This window comes from Pteropus medius, unplaced genomic scaffold (genome assembly GCF_902729225.1).
Source record: "Pteropus medius unplaced genomic scaffold, Ma_sr-lr_union100, whole genome shotgun sequence".
Lineage (NCBI taxonomy): Eukaryota > Metazoa > Chordata > Mammalia > Chiroptera > Pteropodidae > Pteropus > Pteropus medius.
Window position 1 is genome coordinate 1,812,945 of NW_024343733.1, and position 20,899 is coordinate 1,833,843.

General features: G+C 51.5%; 2 protein-coding genes across 4 annotated transcripts; both read right to left on the minus strand.

Moving 5' to 3' along the window:
• Positions 1 to 2,242: 2,242 nt before the first annotated feature.
• Positions 2,243 to 15,784, minus strand: TBX3 (T-box transcription factor 3). Of its 3 annotated transcripts, XM_039868221.1 has the most exons (9): positions 15,269 to 15,388; positions 14,422 to 14,860; positions 12,549 to 12,816; positions 11,541 to 11,600; positions 11,132 to 11,278; positions 9,053 to 9,129; positions 7,799 to 7,956; positions 5,684 to 6,360; positions 2,243 to 3,874 (listed from the first exon to the last, which is right to left on the minus strand). In XM_039868221.1, exons 2-9 carry the CDS (start codon positions 14,808 to 14,810, stop codon positions 3,410 to 3,412), a joined length of 2,241 nt encoding a protein of 746 aa, XP_039724155.1. In that variant the 5' UTR covers positions 14,811 to 14,860; positions 15,269 to 15,388; the 3' UTR covers positions 2,243 to 3,409. The 3 variants fall into 3 exon arrangements, with proteins under 3 accessions (XP_039724155.1, XP_039724154.1, XP_039724156.1); XM_039868220.1 differs by having other exon boundaries at positions 14,422 to 15,784; XM_039868222.1 differs by lacking the exons at positions 11,541 to 11,600; positions 15,269 to 15,388 and having other exon boundaries at positions 14,422 to 15,067.
• Positions 15,084 to 18,204, minus strand: LOC120606710 (uncharacterized). Its single transcript, XM_039868153.1, has 3 exons — positions 18,078 to 18,204; positions 16,728 to 16,993; positions 15,084 to 15,910 (listed from the first exon to the last, which is right to left on the minus strand). The coding sequence occupies exons 1-3, from the start codon at positions 18,202 to 18,204 to the stop codon at positions 15,116 to 15,118; spliced, it is 1,188 nt and encodes a 395-aa protein (XP_039724087.1). The 3' UTR covers positions 15,084 to 15,115.
• Positions 18,205 to 20,899: the final 2,695 nt, after the last annotated feature.

Here is a 20,899-nt window from a genome sequence, read left to right on the forward strand (position 1 = left end):
ACCGGCGCCAGGTGAGTAATAGGCAACGAAATCCAGAGAGATTGTGAGCCATTCACCCCCCGTCCATCAGCGCCACAAGAGTTACTCATTAACATCACTATATACAAATAAGATACACAGGAGATTAAAAAAAAAAAAAAAAAAAAGCAAGCTGTGGAGAGGCTGGACGCACGTCTGAGCACTGTCCGAGAACTGGAGGGGGAAGGGAGGGGGCCGTTGCAGAGGAGGTGAGCAAATCTGCAAATCTCGACCGAGAAAGAAAAGCATTCCTTCTCTCTTTGAGGCCGAGGCCGCTTGCTCCTCCAACTCCAGAGAGCGCCCTGGGCGCGACCCGCCAACTGGCACCTTTCAGGGGCGCAGCACTGCGTGCAATCGCGGAGCCAAGCACCCACGCGCGCCCTTGAAACCTCCAGGTCCCCGAGGGAGCTAACGCCCTAAAGGTGCCCAGGCCCTGTCAGCTCCCCCCATTTCTCACACAGACACACACACACACGCACACGCACACGCACGCACGCATCCTGATTATTTTCCCTCCCACCCCAGGAGACAGCGCAGGTGGGGGCTGTGGGGCTCCCCACGTGCTGCTGGAGATGGAGGGGCTTCCTTGCCCTCCCTCCTCCCCCCAAGATCTCAACTTCCAGCCCTTCCAAGTACAAGATAAAGAGGAAGGGAGGGGGTCTTCCTCTTCGGCCATTCAAGAGGCTCAGAAAGGTGACAGGGACTTGGGGCCCGGCTGGCGGGCTCAGGGAGGGGAGGGCAATATGAGCCAGACTCGGCTGGTCCTCCGTCATGGCCTCCAGGGCAAGAAAAACTCAAAAACCTTCCCATGCCACTCCTCAACACACACACACACACAACACACACACACACACACAACACACACACACCTCCATGGAAGCTGGAGTGGGGGGTAGGGAGGCTAAGAGACCAAAAGATAGTCCCAGCCTCACTATTTTTTATTGAACGTTTCCAAGATAAATTGAACTTCAAAAGGCAACTCCCAAAACAGCCTGGAGGCTGGCTAGAAGGGAGAGCTGGAGAAGGGTGTCAGCCTCCTGAGTGACTTTCCCCTTGGACAGTGTCACAAATGCACCCTGGGACTACCTTTCCCTCGTAAGCAGGTCTCCTCCTCCTGTGACACAGCCAACTTTGCGCCCACGACTTCGGGATGGGGCCTCCTAGGGGACTGCAAGGGGGAACGTCCAGTCTCGTCCACTTCCCCTACAAACCGTCTTGACAGGTGGGCTGGCCCGGAGGAGATTCTGCTTTTTTTTGCACACTGGTGCAAGGGGATTTTTGCCTTAGCTTTCCCAGATTGAGGGGGAAATGGAGAGCGAAGCTAAACCAAAAAACGTTCTCAATCCTCCAATGGAGTTTTGGGTTGGATTCGTGTGGGAAACACTGACTCAGGGAGGGAAGCATTCTTTTTCCATTAAAACTGAAGTATCTGAAATTGCTATTCTATCCAGTTCTAATCAGCCCCCTTCCGTCTCTCGTTTTGCTCCCTAATTTAAAGGAAAAGTAATTTCAGATTGAAGCGGCTGGTTCCCTTTGCCGAGTAAGGGACTTTTGTTTTTAGCTTTGTAACTTGAGTGACATCTCATTTCGGTTCAGTGGGGGCGGCTTTAATTACTTAAAGGGAAAGGGAAGGGGACAGAGGAAGCGAGGAGACTCCGCTCACAGCAAAGTTTGCCAAAGAAAGCACAACACGGAGGCCCAAAGATATTTCAATAAAAATTTATTGAAATTTCAATGATGTTTTAAAGAGGGGAAAAAAATACAGAAAACCAAAGAACTCATCAACAATTATAACACAAAATATACCTTCATGAGCTTTTGTCTTAAACCATCTCTCAGCACCTGACTTTTGAACTGTGAGTATATATCTCTATAGGCACCAATCCAAAACACTATCAATATTGAAGACAGTAGTCAATTCCAGCTCGTTTTGAAGAAATCAGAGACTAGCAAATACAAATACGAAAGAAAAATTAGAAAACCAAACCACAGCCTCTGTACTCCCCACCCCTCCACCCCTCCCCCAAGAAACCTCAGAACCACTCTTAGGGTGTTATATAGTTTAAGGAATTTAAGATGGAGCTAAGGAGTGGCCCCACCTCCCCAATTTTGGGTAAAATAGCCATTAGCATTTTCCTTACTCTTGGACATTAAAAAAGAAAAAAATATGTTTTTTTTTTTTTTTTTTACCGAACAACTCTTGAAAAGTGTGTTAGTGTTGGTGCAGAAAGTGTATTTTTTTTTTCTAATTTCAAAAGCGATCCTGTAACCTTGAAATAAAATTGACTACAGGAAAGAACACACAACCTGACAGCTGCAATCCTATTTACATAGAGCTATATACAGTGTCAATAAATTAAAGTTTAATTTCCCGAGCATTCATATTCCACTTATTTACAAGAGTTATCAAATAATTACATAAATACTTTGCTAATAGTCTCGCTTCTTCTTTATTATTATTTTTTTTAAAACCTTGTTATTGCATATACAGGAAAGAGAAAGAACCGCCAGAGACATGAATCCGGCTACAGAGCTTAGATAAAATAAACTCATTTTTTGGTGTGTGTGTGTCTTCCCCATCCCTTCCCTTTAAATCCTCCCCCTTGGAGTCTGCCGATGAGAATTGGGGAAAAGTTGTGGGGTCATGTTCTTTTCTCTCTAAAAGCAAGCATTCAAAATGAAAAACCACAAATACATCACGGTGGAACATGCAAGAAGAGACCTATAGCGGCCCTTAAAACATCACAAGAATATTAAAAAGACACAGATTTCCTTAATAGAGACTAAACAAGGCTGGCAGCGACTCCCCCCAACAACGAAAAAAATATGCTGCTCAGTAATTTATTTAGAACTGATACGCAAGTCACTATAAAGTTTTTAATCTTCACAAACAGAATCATGTTAATGTATTCATTTGCCCCCGGTATTTTTTTTTTAATTTTTATTTGTTTTTTTTTCCACTTGACACGGTGAAGGAAAAAAAATATATAAATCCGCACTGGGGGGTGGTGGAGGGGGCGGGGTGGAGAAGCCTTTCAACACCTCCCCTCCCAGTGGGTCTGGCTACCTTTTTTTTCCCAGGCTCCCAGGCCAGCCTCGCTGGAGGTGTGCTCTGGACAGACCTGTTTTAACTCCCACCCGCCACAGCTCAGCGCAACAGACATTTCTGAGACCCCAGAATCTGAGCCAGATCCCGGATATATAAACCACGCCAAGAAAGACAGGGCCTGTTTCTGGCACATTCTCTTGTGGGAGTCCGGCACCCCTTCCCAGACAGGACTGCACAAAGCGGGGCTAACCCCACTGCACGCCCGGGGTTTATTTTACATCCAACAAAGTGCACTGCAGACGTGACTGGACTGGAATGAAGAGACTTTTTCTGGGGAGGGGTTTACGGGGAGGCGCTGCGGGACCTGTCGGGCTTGGCTTCCAAGCCGCTGACCAACCGCTGGATGCTCTGCAGTTCGCTGGTGGCCGCCTCTTTCTCCGGGCAGAGTTTGGGCGACAAGGACACGGAGCTGGAGGAGAGGGTGGAGGACCGGCTGTTGAGTTCCGAGCCCGAGTCCACCGCCACCGAGGCCGGGCTGGCGGCGGCCAGGGCGGCGGCTTTGGCGTCCAGGGGCCCGGCGGCCGCAGCCATGGACGGCAGGGCGGTGGTGAGCAGGCTGCTGCTGTCGGGGACCGGCAGGGGGATGGAGTAGGGGCTGTAGCGCAGCCGCGGGCGCATGGTGTTCAGGTTGAGGAAGGGGTGGCGGTGCACGGAGCTGGAGGCCGCTGCAGAGGAGGCGGCCGCCGCCGCGGCCATGTACGTGTAAGGATAAGGGAACAGGCTTCCGAAAGGTGACATGGCCAGGCCCTGGGGAGGGAAAAGAAACGCATGCAGTGAGTCAGCCGAGAAGGGTCTGAAGGGTGGGGAAAAGCCGACCTTATCTAATTCTGTTCTCTTCACCGCCTTGAGACCTTGGGCAGGTCATTGTTCTCTCTCCTGGGGCGGGGGCAGCTTTGGGAGGAGGGGAGGAGGACACTTAGACTTATTTCTCTAGATCTAAATCTTAGCTGTGTCACCCTAGGCCTAGGTACTGCACTTAGACTTATTTCTCTAGATCTAAATCTTAGCTGTGTCACCCTAGGCCTAGGTACTGCACTCCCTGTGCATCGGCTTTCTTATATGGAAAAAAAAAAAACGGAAATATTAAATAATTCATATACTATGGGGGAACTTTGTGGATATTAAATGAGCTAATGCCTTCAATATGCTACACAGGGCGTCCGGCCAATAGGACTGTTAGAAAGTCTCCCATCAGGCTCAGTTGTTACAGCTGTTAAATGGGGCTACAGAGTCAGTCTACCCAATGGTAGCTGAGTGACAACCAGAGGGCAGAAATGATTAGACATAATTAGTTTTCATTCTTAGTCCGGGCCCCGCCCCCAAGCCTTCCTATCCCTCCTAGAAGTTTGGCAAATGAAAAAAGTCCAGGGAAGATCTTAAGCAAAAGGAAATTGGGAAGTGGAGGGAAGGGGTTTGCTATAAACAGAGACAAAGTAGTCACCTAGCCTGATATGCTGGTGTTACAGGTGGAGAAACCGAGATAGGCCCCAGGGGCACAAGAAGCCATTCAGCTGGCAAGTGGCAGAAGCAGAATTTAAAATTCAGGGCCCCTGACCTGGGCCAGTTATCTGTCCCTTGCACCTCGAGGTACCATTAGTACTAGTTTGCACAGGGAGCCCCTTACCCACCTATCACCTGCCCACCTGTGACAGGGTCTCCAGGAGGGACTATGGGAGGAGATGACAGAAATCGAGAAAGGCCAGAAACCAACCCATTTCTCAGGTTGCTCCTCCCCCCAGAGGGAGAGGCCCATCCTGCCTCTCAGCTCAGGGAAGGGAGAGGGAGGGATGTGCCCACAGAAGACAAAAGGCAAGGACAGGGCGGGCAGAAAACCCCACAGAACTTTTGTCCTGGTTCGGAGCATTTCCGAGTGGCTTGAGACTTCTCCCCGGCAGCTGCGTGCCCCCTCACAGATCAGAACCCTACAGAGGCTGCCAGCCTGCCCTCTGACATTGCCCGCGTGTGCACGAACCGTTAACCCTTTAGGAACAGGCTGGCCTGCTTGGGGTTGGTGGGGCGGGCAGGAGAAGCTTCGAATTAGGAGGAAAGGCTGAAAGACGCAAGACTCAGTTCTCACCCGGGGATACCTCAGTCTCCCTCTTGTTTAATTCGGGGGGGGGGGAGGGAGAGTGGGGGAGGGGAGGTTGGCGATGAGATATTGGGGTAGAGTCTTAGCTCTACCACCTACCAGCTGTGCGCCCCTGGATAAGTTACTCAACATCTCTGGGCCTCATCTATACCACCGAAGTCAGAATAGATCAGGTACTTACTTAGAAGAATGCCTGGCACAACATAGTGCTGTGTGTAGTTATTACTGCTACCTACCTACTCTGCTATAAACAGCCCTTAACTCAGAAAAAAAAAAAATTAAGATTTTTCGGGGGGAGTATGGGTTCTGATGAATCAATCAGATAAGCCTTACACCTAGCAATGATTAGTAGTAGTATTATCATTCGAAGCTACTAGGCCGGGGAATGGCGGGAGGGTCTGGTATCAAACAGAGCGGTGAATGGAGGAAGGGGCCGCAGAGGAGGCAGGAGGAAGGCGGGTAAATACCTGGGAGGCCAGGACGTGCTGCTGGAGATGGAAAGGCAGGGTGGCCGCGGTCGCCCCAGACAGTCCCTGTGCCGCTGCGGCTGAGGCCATGGCCGTGGAATCCAGGCCTGAGACACCGGTGGAAGCTCCGGACACGGTGGCCAGCAGGGGCCCCATGCCAGCGGCCATACTGGAGAAGGCGCCCCCCATGGCGAACTGGCCGGGGTGCAGAAAGAGAGGGTGCCCATTGAAGAACTGCTGGCCGGCCAAGCCGGGGGCGAAGCCGAGGCCAGGCAGGGGGCCCTGGCCCAGGTGCGCGGCGGCCACGTCGGTCTGCACGGTGAGCGGCGCGAAGGACTCCTTGCCCGGGAGCGCCCGCGCCTCCTCGGCCTTGGACGTGGCCGCGCCCTCCCGGCCCGGGCTCCGGCGCTCCTCGGCGCCCAGGCCGCGGGTGCTGGACGATATGGTGGCCGGGCTGTGACGCGAGTCGGGCGACGCCTTATCCATCCGCCCGCTGTCCCGGGGCCGGCCGCCGGGCTCGGCCGCAAAGACGTGCGCCTTGACCGCGGGGCTGCCCTTGTCGCGGCTCGGCTCCTCCGACGTGGTGGTGGAGATCTTGGCCGCGTCGCAGCCCTCGGGGGCGTGCTCCTCTTTGCTCTCGGCCTCCGCGTCGCTCTCACCTTCGCTGGGACACAGATCTACCGCAGGGGAGGAGGGGGAACCAAAACGAGGTGGAAGGGCGTTAGCGCCAATCCGGGCCAGGGGAGGGACAGTTCCCCAGTTTGAAAATCTGCCCGCCACTTACTAGCTGGGTAACACCCAGCAAGTCCCTTACCCTCTCGGGGCCTCAGTTTTATCATCTGCAAAATGGGGGTTCAGGCTGCTTCGCAACTTGAGTGGAAAGAGCCAACAAGCTAATAATGAATTTTAAGTATTTAGATAGATGGAAACCCTCCCTCCACAGACACCTGGCCAAATCGGTAATGAATTTTACTAGTTTTTACAAGCATGGATAGAGATCCTACTGTGTCAGACTATGGCTTTGTTCACCTTTCCCCATTCGATTGCAAATTTGCTCTTTTAAAACATACAAACTAGCTTACTAAATGAAACGCACTGGCACTACGGGGACACCTTCCACAAACTCATGCATCCTTTCATGAGGATTTGTATGGAGAGAACCCCGATATCTGAATTGGAAGTGGCAGAAATGAACACTCCCGACCCCAACATACACACTGCACCCAGCCTCTCTGTTTGCCCCTGTCCCTGCAGAGGGAGATGGGTGCTGAGCAGCCATCGCCCTGTCCCCAGAACAACCATAGATTCTTTTGGCTTTCACCACACCCTCTGTAGCTGTCCTACTAGAAAAAAAAAGGGGGGGGATCCTTTTTGTGTTTAAAGCTTAAATGGATTGATGACATAAAGGACTTTCATTTCTATTAAACGTAAAAAACAGGTTTCTTCCCGTTGCGAGAGAGAGAGTGTGTGTGTGTGTGTCTTTCTGAGTAAATAGCTCTTTGCTTTTTAAACACAGGAAACCAACTGGGGATTTGAACCATCTTGTCTCCTCCCAGCCCTCCTTCCTCCCCTCCCAAGTCACATCCCCAGTGCCTCATTTCCTTTCACAGGTTGATGGTCTCTAACTGGATGTGTCTCAGCCACCTTCCATGTTCCAGGTGCCAGAGAATCCCTAGCTTCCCCAGCCCAACACGTTTTACCTTGGAGTTCAAAGATGGCAAAAAATCAGTAGTTGCTTGATTGGGGACAATGTGTGTGTGTGCATGCATGAGAGAGAGAGAGGGAGAGGGAGAGGGAGAGAGAGACAGAGGGAGGGAGGGAGGGAGAGAGCGAGCGCTCCAGGCACACTTTCTAAGCTGCCCTCGCCAAAAGGAGCTACACAAACAGCCAGAGACCACCATACTCCCATCCAAACTAAGGTCTGAGGGGAAGGGGTTCTGAGCTCTCCTTATACTAGCTTAGGAAGGGGGAGAGACCTGATCAGCCTTTTTGAATGTTGGCTCCTGTTTACAGACTTCTAAAAAGGCCTGCAGCTTTTGTAGGGCAACTCCCCTGGTGGGTGACCCGGCCCCCAACTCTTCCAGGCCTCCAGACAGTGAAGGTGACCAGGCTTACCTTTCAGGTTGGATGTCCCAACAGTGGAGACAGCTGGGGACGAGGACTGAGCAAAGCAGCTGAAGGCTGCCTGTTCGCTTGAGGACTCATCGGAGGTGCCATTCTCCTTTTTGTGTCTGTCATCAAACACCCTCATAGACTGCAGGGTGAGCTGTTTCCTGCGGCAGAAGCCCACAGCCAGCATCACAGAATGGAACACACGTTTCCCCCGCTTTGTCTGTCTCCCCTCTCCAAAGAGGCACGCACACACCTCACCCCTCACCCTGCTTGCTGCTCATGAACAACCCTAGCTCTGCCACCTTCTTGCCCGGGGCAGGGGGGGTGGGGGCTGCCACACAGACCCACGCATTGTTCTTGACCCTCTAAGAGTGTGGCACCAGGGGAGGCAGGAAGGTGGCTTAGGTTGCAATTGGTTAAGATCAGAGTTTCCTTAAGGAAAGGGCATGGACTTGAGCTGTGAAATCTTGTTTAAAAGCAAAAAACAACAGGGGAGTTTGGAGCTGGCTAGAGACAGCTGAACTGCCAGCCTGACAAGAGGGAGGAGAATGGGGGACCCAACTCGGTGAACATAAACAGCTTACGAACTCCCCACTGCACACTGACGGCTAAGATTAGGGGCAAGTGATTCTTCCACGGTGCACTTCTCTGTAATCCGTTCACCAATGCGTATTGATCGGAGTAAAAAAAATAATCTATTCAGAAGTTAGAAATTATTTTTTAATGTCCAATCAATCTCCCCCTCCCCTGGAGATAGGTCGAAAATTTGGGTTGATTGTCTAGATTTTAGAAATTCCTTGACAGAGGGCGGGGGAGGGGAGTGCTTCTTTCATATACTATCCAGCTGTCTGCTTAATGCAAAATGATACATGTGCCCATGAAGGAGGGAGCCACAAATTTCTCCAGGGGCCTCACTTCTGTCTGGTGGTATGTGCAGGAGGAGATTGCAAGAATTCCAAAGCATTTTGTGAATGGCTTAGTCTTTTCCTGGGACCTGCCCAGGACGAACGTCAATTAATTAGGAATTAATAGGCATCTATATATAAACGATTACTCCTGATGCTATTCTTCCGGAGAACTATGGTGTGGCCTAGTTAATTTCCTTCCAGGTAACATGGAAGGAGTGAATGATGGCGCACCCTCCCCTCCCCATCTCAGTATTAAGTGCCAGCATCCCACTTCTAACAGTTGAGACTTGGGACCTGGTGAAGGGATTTTTCTAAATTATCTGAGAAATAAGTAACGGTCTCCGCTCACCTTTTTTCTCTCCTGCCATTTCCAGTGTCCCGGAAACCTTTTGCAAAAGGGTTGTTGTCTATTTTTAACTGAGTTATCTAGAGGAGGAGACACAAACAAGAAAGACCCATTGGCCTCATTTTCTAGAATGTTCTGGGGGTGTTTCCCCCAACTCCACAGTTATTACAAATTCGACTGCCAATAGGAGATGTCATTCAGCTATGCCAAGTTAAAGAGGAAAGAAGAGAAGATAATAACAGAAGTTAGGAGGGTCTGAGACAAAAAAAAAAAAAAAATCAAAGGAAACTCTACCATTCGCTTGCATTGCCCATGGCAGGCCAACCAGGGCGTCTGGGCTGGAATTACCCTGGCCTGGGAAAGGCCTCGTTCTTTCCAAGCCAACAGCTTGGAAACATTGTCAGAATTGTCAAAAGGGACAACCTGTAGATCTTAAAAGTATGCTTTCATTTTGACTTTTTTATACAGTACAATTAATCATAAATATGTTGTGACATATTTCCTGGCCCTGAACACACACATACACACGTGCACACACACACACACACACACACACACACACACACACACACACCCCATACACTCCAACCTTTTCTATGAATCTAATAAAATGATTTATGGGGTTTTGCTACCCTTGTGCTAGAGTGAGTCTGATTTTTTTGCTGGGCAGCGGTGGCGGGGCGGCGGGGGTGAGGGGGGGGTTTGAGGAATTACAATATTGACAATTACAGATTTAAAAGGACTAAATGACCACTGGAAACATTTGTTTTCATTTATATGCCCTGCCACTGCCATTAGGTGGAGAAGGCCCATGGCCTCTTTGTCTGATCAAAAATGCTACAATTTATTCTTACACTAACAACTTGAGATTCACGGGATTCTGGGTCTAGAGAGAGATGCATTCTACACACTAGGGGGAAAATGCCATAGTATGTAATTTTTCAAATCCCTTCTCTTCGAGGGGGAAAAATAATATATACAGAGTTTCCTAGAGGTAGAAAAAGGCCCCTTGGTGGGATTCTTGAAATAAGTTCCTGTGTGCAAGACTTTCAGGGAGAGGATATGTGACTAAGGAAACGTATCTAAAACACCCACCCCCATCAGCTGGCCACAGAGGACCCACCTATAGTGATAGTGAATCCAAAATGCAGGGTGTTGGCCGGTGAACCGGACTCTCACTGAGGTCCAGGGTTCAGAAGGGGTCCTCAGATGCCCCACCCCCATAACTGCCTGCTAACAGCTGAGCTGGCGACTGGTGAATGGCAGCAAGAGTCACTATGTATTCTCTGTGCTATGTGCCCATGACCTTCAGGCCACCATAACTTTACATACCAGGTGCTGCCTGCCCGTTCCATTTGGGGACACTCTTAATCCCCGGCCTCAGGCCCAAGGGAGAAAAAAACAAAAACAAAAAAACAAAAAACTTCAGATGAAGTGGTGACTTTGGTCACCTCCTCTCAAAAGCCTCAGACAACTCAATTAGCATGACCCTGTGATCAGAGTAGGTTTTTCCAACCACACACACACACACACACACACACACACACACACACACACACACACCATAAAAAACACAGCAACATAAAAGGTAATAAAAACCAGACCAGCTACTCAAGGATCTCAGGATTTTCGGCTAGAGGAGAAATCCTGGTCTCGACTGGGATTCTCCTCCCAGCATCCCCCGTGGCTTTCACCCTAAAATTGGAGCGGATCTTTTTCGAACCTGATTTCTTGATCCTTCTTCCTGAAGGGGAAGAGGATGAACCTTGAAGAGGAGCAAGCCTGGGGTGGGGAAGGGGGGCGGGGCGGGGCGGGTGGCATCAGCGCCGGGCGGCTGTGGGAGCTCACGGGCGACGTTATTAGTTTGGCATTTTTCCTTTCTTGTTTCTTGTTTCTTCTTCTGCCTCCACAATGTGCCAGCATCTCTTTTCCCCCCCAAAAACTCCGCAGACGGTTCAATCGCAAAAGAAAACTCAAGACCTCCATCCCAAATGCGCCTGTGATTTTTCTCATCCTCACCCAAAGCAGCTTCAAGAGCAGGAAGCAGCCCACACCATTGAAAAGAAAAGCATCTTCAGTTACCTTATCATTCTGGTACGCTGTCACAGCAATGAATTCGGTTTCGGGGAACAAGTAGGTCCGAAATGTACTATAAGGAAGTTTCAGGATGTCATTGGCTCTGACAATGTGAAACCGGGGCTGGTATTTATGCATGGAGTTCAGTATAGTCTGCAGGGACAGGGAGGAGAGACACACATCAAAAAAGGACTTAGCGGGACAAAGAGGATCTTAGGACCCCTGCCAGGCTGACAGCTACCCCACCGGAGGGCACCGAGGTTGTACCTAGCCCACCTCCTGGGGGCGCTTCTTTGGGTAGGTTTCGCCCCATAGATGTTATCTTCTGGAGAGTCCAAATTGCTCATCAGTCTCCAAAGGGTCCCCCACCACCCTCACCATCTAAGGTTCGTTTGAACCTTGAACCCTAGCCTACCTGAGTACCAAAACTATAATTCCCCTGCCACGTTGCGTGATCACTTGGGAAGGCCAAAGTCTTAAAAGATAGAGAAAAACATGCATTTTAATTTACAAAATGATTCAGTCCTTTAAGCGCCCACTAATTGATGAGCCCACTCCACTTAAAGCCCTGAAAGGCTGAACTCTAGAGAGGAATATTTATGCCTTAATCAAATCAAGGGCTTCAAATGCAATTCCTGCCCGCTGAAGATATTTCCGCGCCATTCTCGGCTTCCTGGGCCTAATCTTTCTGCTTATTCCTCGCTTATCACTGTTTATTTTATTGAAATGTTGGGGAGGGGTAGGGGCTGGGGGCAAAAGGTCTTTTGCTTGACTTTTACAAGCAATCCAAGCCTTCTGAAAGTTGCTAAGTATGCTCCCACTGAATATATATATACACATACACACACACACATACGCTCCCAACACACACGATTTTTAAACCAGAGATCTGTCTCATTACTAGTAAACCTGACTTTCACCTAAGCCCGATTCTTTTTTAGTAAAAAAAAGCAATCTTTCCGAAAGTGGATTCACACCCTTTAACCGATGGAGTCAAGGCTTCGAACCTGAAAACTCTCCCAAGAATTAATATGGCCGGTTTCAAAATAGAAATAGGCTATCTGAAAACAAACCCTTTATGAACACGTAACTTTAAAATTGATTTTTTTTTTTTAATCTTAACAATTGGTTTTTAACTTCATCGTCAGGTCAGGGTATTCCCAAGACCGGGCATTGCCCTGGAACAGAAACCAGTAAGGCTTTTTGATGTCGTCTCTTTTAGAACACCAGGCCTTCATTCTCCGAATTAAAACACCCCCGACTCCTCTCCAACTCTGTAGTAGATCCAACAAGTTCCCTATACGGTTCACCACAGGGAGAAGCCTGAGCAGAAACTCACGATTTTACATGGCATGGGGGAAGCATTGCCTTTGCTAGAGTGAAGAAACCCAACATTTTTACTGAAGGGAGTGATGAAACTTACAAATCCGTGTTTGTCCGAAATGTTGTTGGTGAGTTTCAGTTTGTGGAAAGTGACAACTTTGGACATCCACTGCTCCCCCGTAGCTGGACTGTCTGGGTGAATATACATTCTCTTTGGCATTTCAGGGTCAGCCTTACCCGCCACCATCCACCGAGAATTGTGAAATTTATATCGACAGTCATCGGCAGCTATAATGTCCATCAACAAAATGTATTTGGCTTTTTTATCCAGCCCAGAACACCTTACTTTAAATGGGGGAAACATGCGCCTGCAGTAAGAGAGAAGGGAAAAGAAAAAAAAAAAAGAAAGAAAGAAGTCTTTAGAATCTGGGGTTTGATTCTCTATCCTACAATATTTAAATTAAATTTAAAACGTTCTATTATGATGGATGAGCGTATATGTTTCAGAGTAGAGCAGCTGGGTCCAAAATTATTTTCTCCTACAACAGAGTATTAAGTAGGCTCAATTTCTCTATCCTTAAATGTCCCAAGATTCAAAACAAGTGAATTGTGGCACTGTGTTCTCTCTACAGTGTCTCGTGATTTCTTTATATGTTTTTCTCTCTTGTGTGACTTGAGAGATTGCCTTTTCTTGTGGGTGTCTAGTTCTAAACAGCTTGGTGGGGTGGTGGTGGGGGGGTGGTGGTTGGTAGGTTTTAGAAGCGAGGTCAGTTAAGGCTAGAATTTTCCACCAGCCGTCGAAGAGAAAATGCTCAACTTATCGAGGAAACCAACATCCAGTTATACCGCTGTTTCAGAACGGCGATCTCGCGGCTGGCGAAACGAAACTGGACTTCAGTGAGTTCTTAAAACGAATTTTGTAGATTGGGGCGGCCTCCGGGGCCTGATAACCAATCTGCCTAGGAGCTGCTAACCACATTCCCAGGACTGCTCTGGCCAGTTCAAAACTGCAAGATTGTGCCATCAAATTGCTGTTTATTTCCCAGAAGTGTTGGCATTCTATACTCTCGGCTTAAAAGGAAGCACTTCGCTGTGTCTCCTGGGTTTGAGAATTTTTCTGTTCAACTTTGGCCTCCTTTAGCTAGGAAAGACACAGAAAGCTGAAGACATCCAGAAAGGCACTTTGTTTTTATTCTTTCGACTTCATGCCTTGATAGATTTCAATGCCATAAAATTAAAAAAAAATTAGTGATTTTTTTTTTTAAGTGACAGGCAGGTTTCGGTCAGGCAAGGACCTCTAAACGTTACGTAAAACGTACTTGATAATATTCACACACAAAAACAAGTGTGGGTCTAGGTCTCCCCCCTGGCTCCTTGGGTCTGCAAACATAATCTTAATTTTCCCCAAATCGCCCGCTGAACTCTCCCTGGAATTACAGACACGTGAAGCGGTGTGGACAAACAAACCCAGCTGCCCTTCGATTTCTCTGGCAGCCGCAGGCTCAGGCCCCCTCCAGACCCAGACGCTAGGCTGAAGGGCAGAAAAGAGCCAGAGGAGCTGGTGTCAGGCCTCTCGTGACCACACAAAAGAAAGGGGCTTTAAGTTTTTCTCTCTGAGCACAAAAAGAAACAGACAAAAGCAAAACATCCCCAGAGCCATAAGGATGTTTCAGGAAGGTCTGAGCGGTGAACCTCCTGCAATGGGTTAGTTTCCTTTCTCACTGCAGAGTTGTCTGGGATCCACTGAAAAAATTCTACCTGTAGGAAACCCAGGATGCAGACTTAGGCAGGAAAAACTGCCGCCTGCAGACACCCAGGTAAGCTGAAATTTCCTGCCAGAAGGGCAGGCCGGGGAGACTAAAGTTTTCCTCTAAGCCAAAATTACTGACGAACCGACTGTCCTGGGAGGAGAGGCAGAAAGGGAGGGAAAACCCCTCCGATGGTTTGGGGGAGGGACCCCACTGCTCGCTTACCTTCCCGACTTAGTAATGACCATCTCGGTGCCTCGCTTGTGGAACTGATCCCAAAGTTCTTTGGCCTCGAGGTGCACCTTGGGGTCATCCTCCACCTCTTCTTCGGGCTCCATGGTCTTCAGAGGCCTCAGATGCGCCTGGGGCCCGAGGGACGAGAAAGGGATGCCAGTCTCTGCCGCCCCCACCAATTGATCCATGATCGGCTTGGCCAGAGCACCCGGCAGCGGGAGCGCCGCGGCCCCGTTGGGAGGCAGAGTCAGCGCAGGGAAGAAGGGCGGCTGGTGACCCAGCACCGCGCTCATGGCGAAGTCCGGCGCCCGGTGAGGTAGGAACGGATGGTAGGCCATGCTTGTCCCAGGAATGACCGGATCTCTCATGGAGAAGCTCATCCACTCCAGGCGGGCGCGCTGGGCTCCAGCCCGGGACAAGTCCGCAGCTGCTGTTTTGTTTTGTTTTTGTTTTTAACAGCAGCACATAGTTAAAAGAAAAAAAAAAAGAAAGAAAGAAAGAAAAAGAAAAAAAGGCAAAAAAAAAAATCACAACTCAAGCACCTCAAAGGGAGGGGGTAAGTGTGTCTTTTGGGGAGGAGAACGCTGCTTTTAAAGAGGGCAAGGCGAGCGATCAGGAGACATAGCCGCTGGGGTGACCGTCCTTGTGCCTTGCGTTTTTAAAAAGCCGCTGCTGCAAGTCGGTTTCAGAGGCGAGGGGAGCGAACAGGCTCTCGACTCGCGCTCGAGCCCTGCCGCTCGGCTCGAAACAGACACTCCGGCGCTGGGTCCCAGGAACCGCGCCCCAGCCCCCGGTTCTTTGTTGCAAATGCGAACGGTTCTCCTAGGAGAGTTTTTACCTTTTCTTCTTCTCCTTCCTCCGCCTCCCTATCTCTCCTCCTCTCCCTCTTTCTCGCTGGTGGCGCCTGTAGTTGCGCTGGACCTGGCTTTAACCGCTGGCGAGAGCGGAAAAAGTCTCCTTTAAAAAAAAAAAAAAAAAACCTCTGATTTAAGCTCTCTTCTACCGGCGCTATCAAAACTTGAACTGCACACTGGCTTCCGTTCGCCGCCGCCTCCTCCTCCTTCCTCCGCTCCGAGCCTCGGGAGGGTGTCTGGGTTTCGATCCGAATCTGGCCGTGTTCTTCTCCCGCGCCTGTCTTCCGTGTCCTAAAACGTGAGCGAATTCGCTTCCTAAATCTGCGTCCAGACGCGCAGGGCAGGGAGGATGGAGGGCGAGGAGGTGGGGGGAAGGAAAAGGAGGGAGAGGGAAAGAGAGAGACGGAGTGGGAGAGGGAGCGCGAGCAGAGGGAGGGAGCGAGCAAGCCAGCGAGAGCTCCTCGCCACCCTCCTCCGCCTCTAGAATTCCCCGGGCGTCTGCTCGGCGGCTCTAGAAGGTCGGGCTCTGCTGTGGGCTGCAGGGAGCCGGAGGCCTCTTGATTGGCTCTTTGACGCTTTCGGACCAATTGTGTTGCTGCATAGGCGTGGTTTTCACAGGTCGAGTGCTGGGGGATAGAGCCGAGTTATAAAAAGAAGGTGTCGGAAACTGTAACGTCGCAGCGCCGCACCGATACTACTGCCTGTCCTGTGAATATGTCAACATGATCAGGAGGGCGGGCGCCACTGGGGAGCGCGCGCACTGAGTCGCCTCTAGGTGGCTTATCGAGAGATCGCCGCAGCCCCTGAGCTCGCTCACTCGCTCTTGCTCAGCCCACGTCTGAAATGCCTCAGTCATCCAAGCCCGGGATCGCGGGAGGAGGCAGGGCCAGGGAGGAAGGGGAGGGAGGAGGGAGCGGGCGAGCGGGGCCAGGAAGGCGGAGCGCGCGCCTGGCGCCCGGCGCCGGACAGGGGCGCTCGCCTCTCGCGCGCTCGGCTCGCCTCTGCGCCGCCGCGGCCGTTTCTCTCTCCCGCTCGCCCTCTTACTAACCGGCCCCGGGCGAGCCAGGCGGACTGCTGAGCCTCCTGCGAGCTGCCGTTCGGCCGCTGGGCGCAACAAAAGCCAGCGGCAGCCACGGGGAGGCGAGCGCCCAGACTCCAGGCTTGCACGCTCTCCAGCCCCACGTGGAGCCAAGCTCCGCCCGGTTGCGGTTCCACCGCTCCCGAGCTCGGGTGTCTCTCGGTGCGGGTCTCCCCTGCATCTGGGCTCGCGGGCTCACGAGCACACACGGATGATGCGGCCAGATCTCAGCACACGCGTGCGGGGCTTCCTCTTCACCGTGCCCCACCCGACCCTGGGTGCGGAGACCCAAACACCCCCAGCCCATCTGTACGCGAACACGCGCCGGCACACTGGGACCGAGCTACCCGCGGAAAAACACGTACATGCAAACACGTACACAGCCTGTGCGGCGGGTCCTGTCTGCGCTCGCTCCGGGAGGCGGACCGGGGATTTTGTGAAATGCATTCAGCAGACCTTTTAGATCTGATCTTCCATCTGGATTCCGGGTCCCCGTATGCCACCTGAATGAGTGTGTAAGTGTGGAGGGGAGACTGGTGCTCTGGACAAAATGAGAGCGGCGCGGGACTAGGTTCTGGGCCTGTCACCGCCAAGCCGCTGCCCTCACCTCGGAGGCCAGCCCTGAGCGGAGCTGAGGGTCAGGGGTGGGCGAGCTGGGAGGGGGAGGTGCGCCAGCCTCGTATCTTCTCCAGGCTTCTCACTTATCTCTCGGTGCCTCGATTCTTTCTCCATCCCCGCCAGAAGTCGCGGGGGCGGGGGTGGGGAGGGGGGTGTAAAACCGCGAAACGCCCCCGCTCCAGAGGCAAAGAGACAGGTTCCAGTTCAGGTACAGTGTGGGCGTGAAGGCGAGGAAGGCAGCCCGATCTTATGGATCAGACCTGCCGCCGAATTGATAACAGTTATCGCAGGTCCCTAGCCCCTGTCGGAGAGCTCCCTAAACCACATTTATCGCTTGCGGGGGAGGGCGGGGGGGTGTCATGAATTTGAGCCATCCCTGCTTAGATGGAAGGGCACCTTGGGAACGCTGTTCCTTTACCCTTCCTGAGTTGAGAGCTTCCTCCGGTGAAAAGGGAACGCAGAAAGGGCTGACTTCGGGGCCTAGGGGGTTAAGAAATGCACGCGCCTCTGGGTGGACCACACAGCCCTCTCTTCCTTTTTGCCTTGTGTACCCCCCTATCCCCCCAGCTACAGACTCCGAAATGGAGGGTGAAAATGCGGTTCCTTTGTGGGCCAACCGCGCCGAGATAGGGGCGGAACTTTTGAGGCGACGAGCTTCTCCAGCCTCGCATTTTTGACGCACATGGTTAAGAGCGCTTGGCGCCAGCGCTGAGAATTCCCTGAAGTCACAGAGAGAATGGAGTGCTTCTGCGAACTCAGTCTGACTCTCCATCTCGCCCTCTTTCTTTTCCTTTCGGCCTGTCTTTCTCTGGCGACCCCTCGGGCTCTCTCTGCCGGTGTTTAAGTAGAGAGAATGAGCTAGAGAAAAGAAAGAAGCGGCCGGGCCCGGGGTGTTGGCTCGCAAAGCCTCCTCCCGCGTCCCTTGCGCACAGGCCTTCCTTCTCCTAGCACTGACCACTGAGGTCACTGCGGGGTTTCACAAGTCTCTGGAGGTAAAAACCCACCCCCTCCACCATATCGCCCGCCGCCAGAGCCTGGGGCAGCTTCTCTGAGATTTCAGGAGCCGGTCCCAAGTCCCCGCGATGGGTTTTGCCTACACGGCGGGGGCCGATCTCTGTCCTGCCACTCGGCGTAGAAGGAAAGTGGTTCTGCGACCACGATGTGGCTGACCCCCTCCTCACCCACTCGGTGCCTCAAGCGTCCAGACGCACAGGAGAGAGACATTTCGCTTGGTCCGCGGCCCGCATTCTGGCCTCGCTTCTGTTTGGGACGTGGGGTGGGGGGAGGGGGAGCTTGCTGATTTCACTTGTAACTATCTCGGCTTGCCTTTGGCCCCACCGTGGACTGAGCGTCATTGCTGCCCCTCCCTCAATGGCCTGTTTTTGCCCATAACTCGAACTTAACCCAGGGGTCACCCCGGTTGCCACTCCTGACCCCCATTCCCACTGTAGCACGCAAGGAAGGGAGGGAAGAGAGGAAAGTTTGCGGGATTCTGAATCGAAAATGTCGGCATCTTGCTAATGGTCTGCAAACTTCCGCCAATTATGACTGACCTCCCAGACTCGGCCCCAGGAGGCTCGTATTATGCTGGGAGGCCTCGGTGACTTGGGATCAAAAGCGAGAAGGTGTGAACTCCGCTTTGTCTCTGCGGGACCGCCGCGCCCCCCTCCCGGTGGGTGATAAACCCACTCTGGCGCCGGCCTTGCGCTGGGTGATTAATTTGCAAACAAACAAAAGCGGCCTGGTGGCCACCGCATTCGGGTTAAACATTGGCTAGCGTGTTCCAAGGACTTGTGCCAGGCCTGGCCGCCGGAGGACCCACAGGGGTGGCGTCCCGCCTCCCACCCCACCCCTCAGCCTGGGTTTTAGGCTCCAGCCTTCTGTGGCCAGGCTCCTCTTGCTGCGGTCCTTTTTTTTTTTCTCCCCCTCTTTGCAGAATCCCTCGATTTTCTAGCTCTCTCCCCGCCTCATTGCTCAACAAAAGACCTAAGGGAAACATTGACTGAGCCTGCCCCTCCGCAGAGTCCGAGAAGTGGTGCTTTAAGGACAGGAGAAGGGGGACAAATTTGGATCCAAGCGGACCCACGGAACTTCCGGTGTCCCCCAAATATTCTTCCGCCTTTTGCAAAAAGAGTGGTCGCTTATTCGTAGGCCGGATTTTTAATAGTCATGACCTTTCCATATCTGTTAATGCCTGCGGTGTTTAATGCGAAGGAGGAGTATGAGTGTAAAGTGAGAAAGAGGCAGAGAAGTCTCAGGATAAATGTCCCACGTACACACAGGAAACCAAATCAACTACCCTCAGCTCTGGCCACGGATGTGGTGGAGAAGCTAGTCTTGCTCGCGAAGCGCTCAGGAATTATCTGCCAGATCCCACTTTTCTCTACCGGCGCTGCCTGCTTCAAACTATATAGAGGACAAACCGACCCTTTTGTGACCGAGGGTGTTTATCTTAAGTTTACAAAAAGGGAGAGGGGGGGAAGGATGGTGGGTAGGCGGGGTCGTTTACTTTGGCAAGTTTGCTGTAAATATTCCCTCTAGCATGTGTGAGGTCTGGTGAGGGACTATTACACGCTTATTCCCTCTTAAACTTTCACCCCTGTTTGCCACGGAGCTTTTTTCAGTCCGAGGTGTCACTAAATTGGGAACTCTGTTGACAGAAGGACATCCTTGTTTCTCTAGGGGTCTGAGGCCTAATTAAGAAGTTTCCTAGGAGGGGTCTGCCGATACCTAAACTTTTACCCGGGAGGAGCTTTTCTGGTAGCCCTCCCTCCCCCCAGCACCCCTCTCTTCTCACAGTGTAGAAATGGCCACTGTTTCTGCCCAATACCTCCCAGCCTAGGATTCCGGTTCTTCTGATAGTGACAAGCTGTGAAACTGACTAGGTGTCCGCTCAATTTTCCCCATCCGGAGATGTGATTTTCTTATCAAGGATCCCAGGGAAGCAGCTCCCTTGGGAGTACCTAGCTTGCTGGCCGAGGTTCCTACAGCAAATCGCAGCTAGCACCCCCTCCCCACAAGGGCACTCCTGTGCTTCCCCAAACCCTGACTCTCACGTGCAGTTCTGAATCCAAATGGAGGATTTCTGTGCAAAATTGGAAGGCTTGATTTACCTCTCGGAGTTTAGCATTCACTGCCCCCCTCTCCCTTCTTTAAGAGCTTAGTTCCTCCCAGATCAGAAGACTGGAGGGTCAGTTTCTTTGAGGGAGGGTCAATTTTTCCATTTTTTCTTGCAGCATCCAGGCGGGCAGGGCTCTTCTTTGGTTGAGAATGATTGCTTTTTTCTCTCTCTCTCTTACTCTCTCTCCCTCTCTCTCTCTCTCTCTCTCTCTCTCTCTGTGTCTCTGTCTCTGTCTCTCTCCCTTCTTCTATACTCTTTCTGTCTCTGTCTCTCTCTCTCTCTCTCTCTCTCTCATCCTCTTGTTGCTCTGTTCATCTCTTTTCAGGATTCTATGACTAGATCTGTGATCTTTCTTCCTCTGCTCCCTTCCACTTTCTCTTCTCTCCCTCCCATCTGTCTTGTTCTTGGTTTCTATTTCTCCTTTTTGTCTGTCTCTGTCTCCCAGCCTTTACCTTCCCTTGTTCGCGCTGTGTTTCATTCACTCTCCTTTCTAGTCTTCCTCCCTCTTCATCTTTTCTATTTCCTCTGGCTTCTTGACCCTCCCTGAATCTCTTCCGCCTTCCTGTCTTTCTGAATGGCCTCTGTATTTCCCCCGTCTCTCATTTTTTCCAGTTACCATAACAGGCTGGAGATGCCTTTAACTGGGGTTTGAGCAAACACCTTCCCCTGACACCCTTGGCTAAGCAGATAAGGTGTCCTGGGAGACAGGGGCCCATTTGTGTCGGTTAGAAGTGTCACCTTCTCTTTTGGTATACCCAAAGTTACCCTTTTCACCAGAGCTGGCGCTCACCCCTGTTC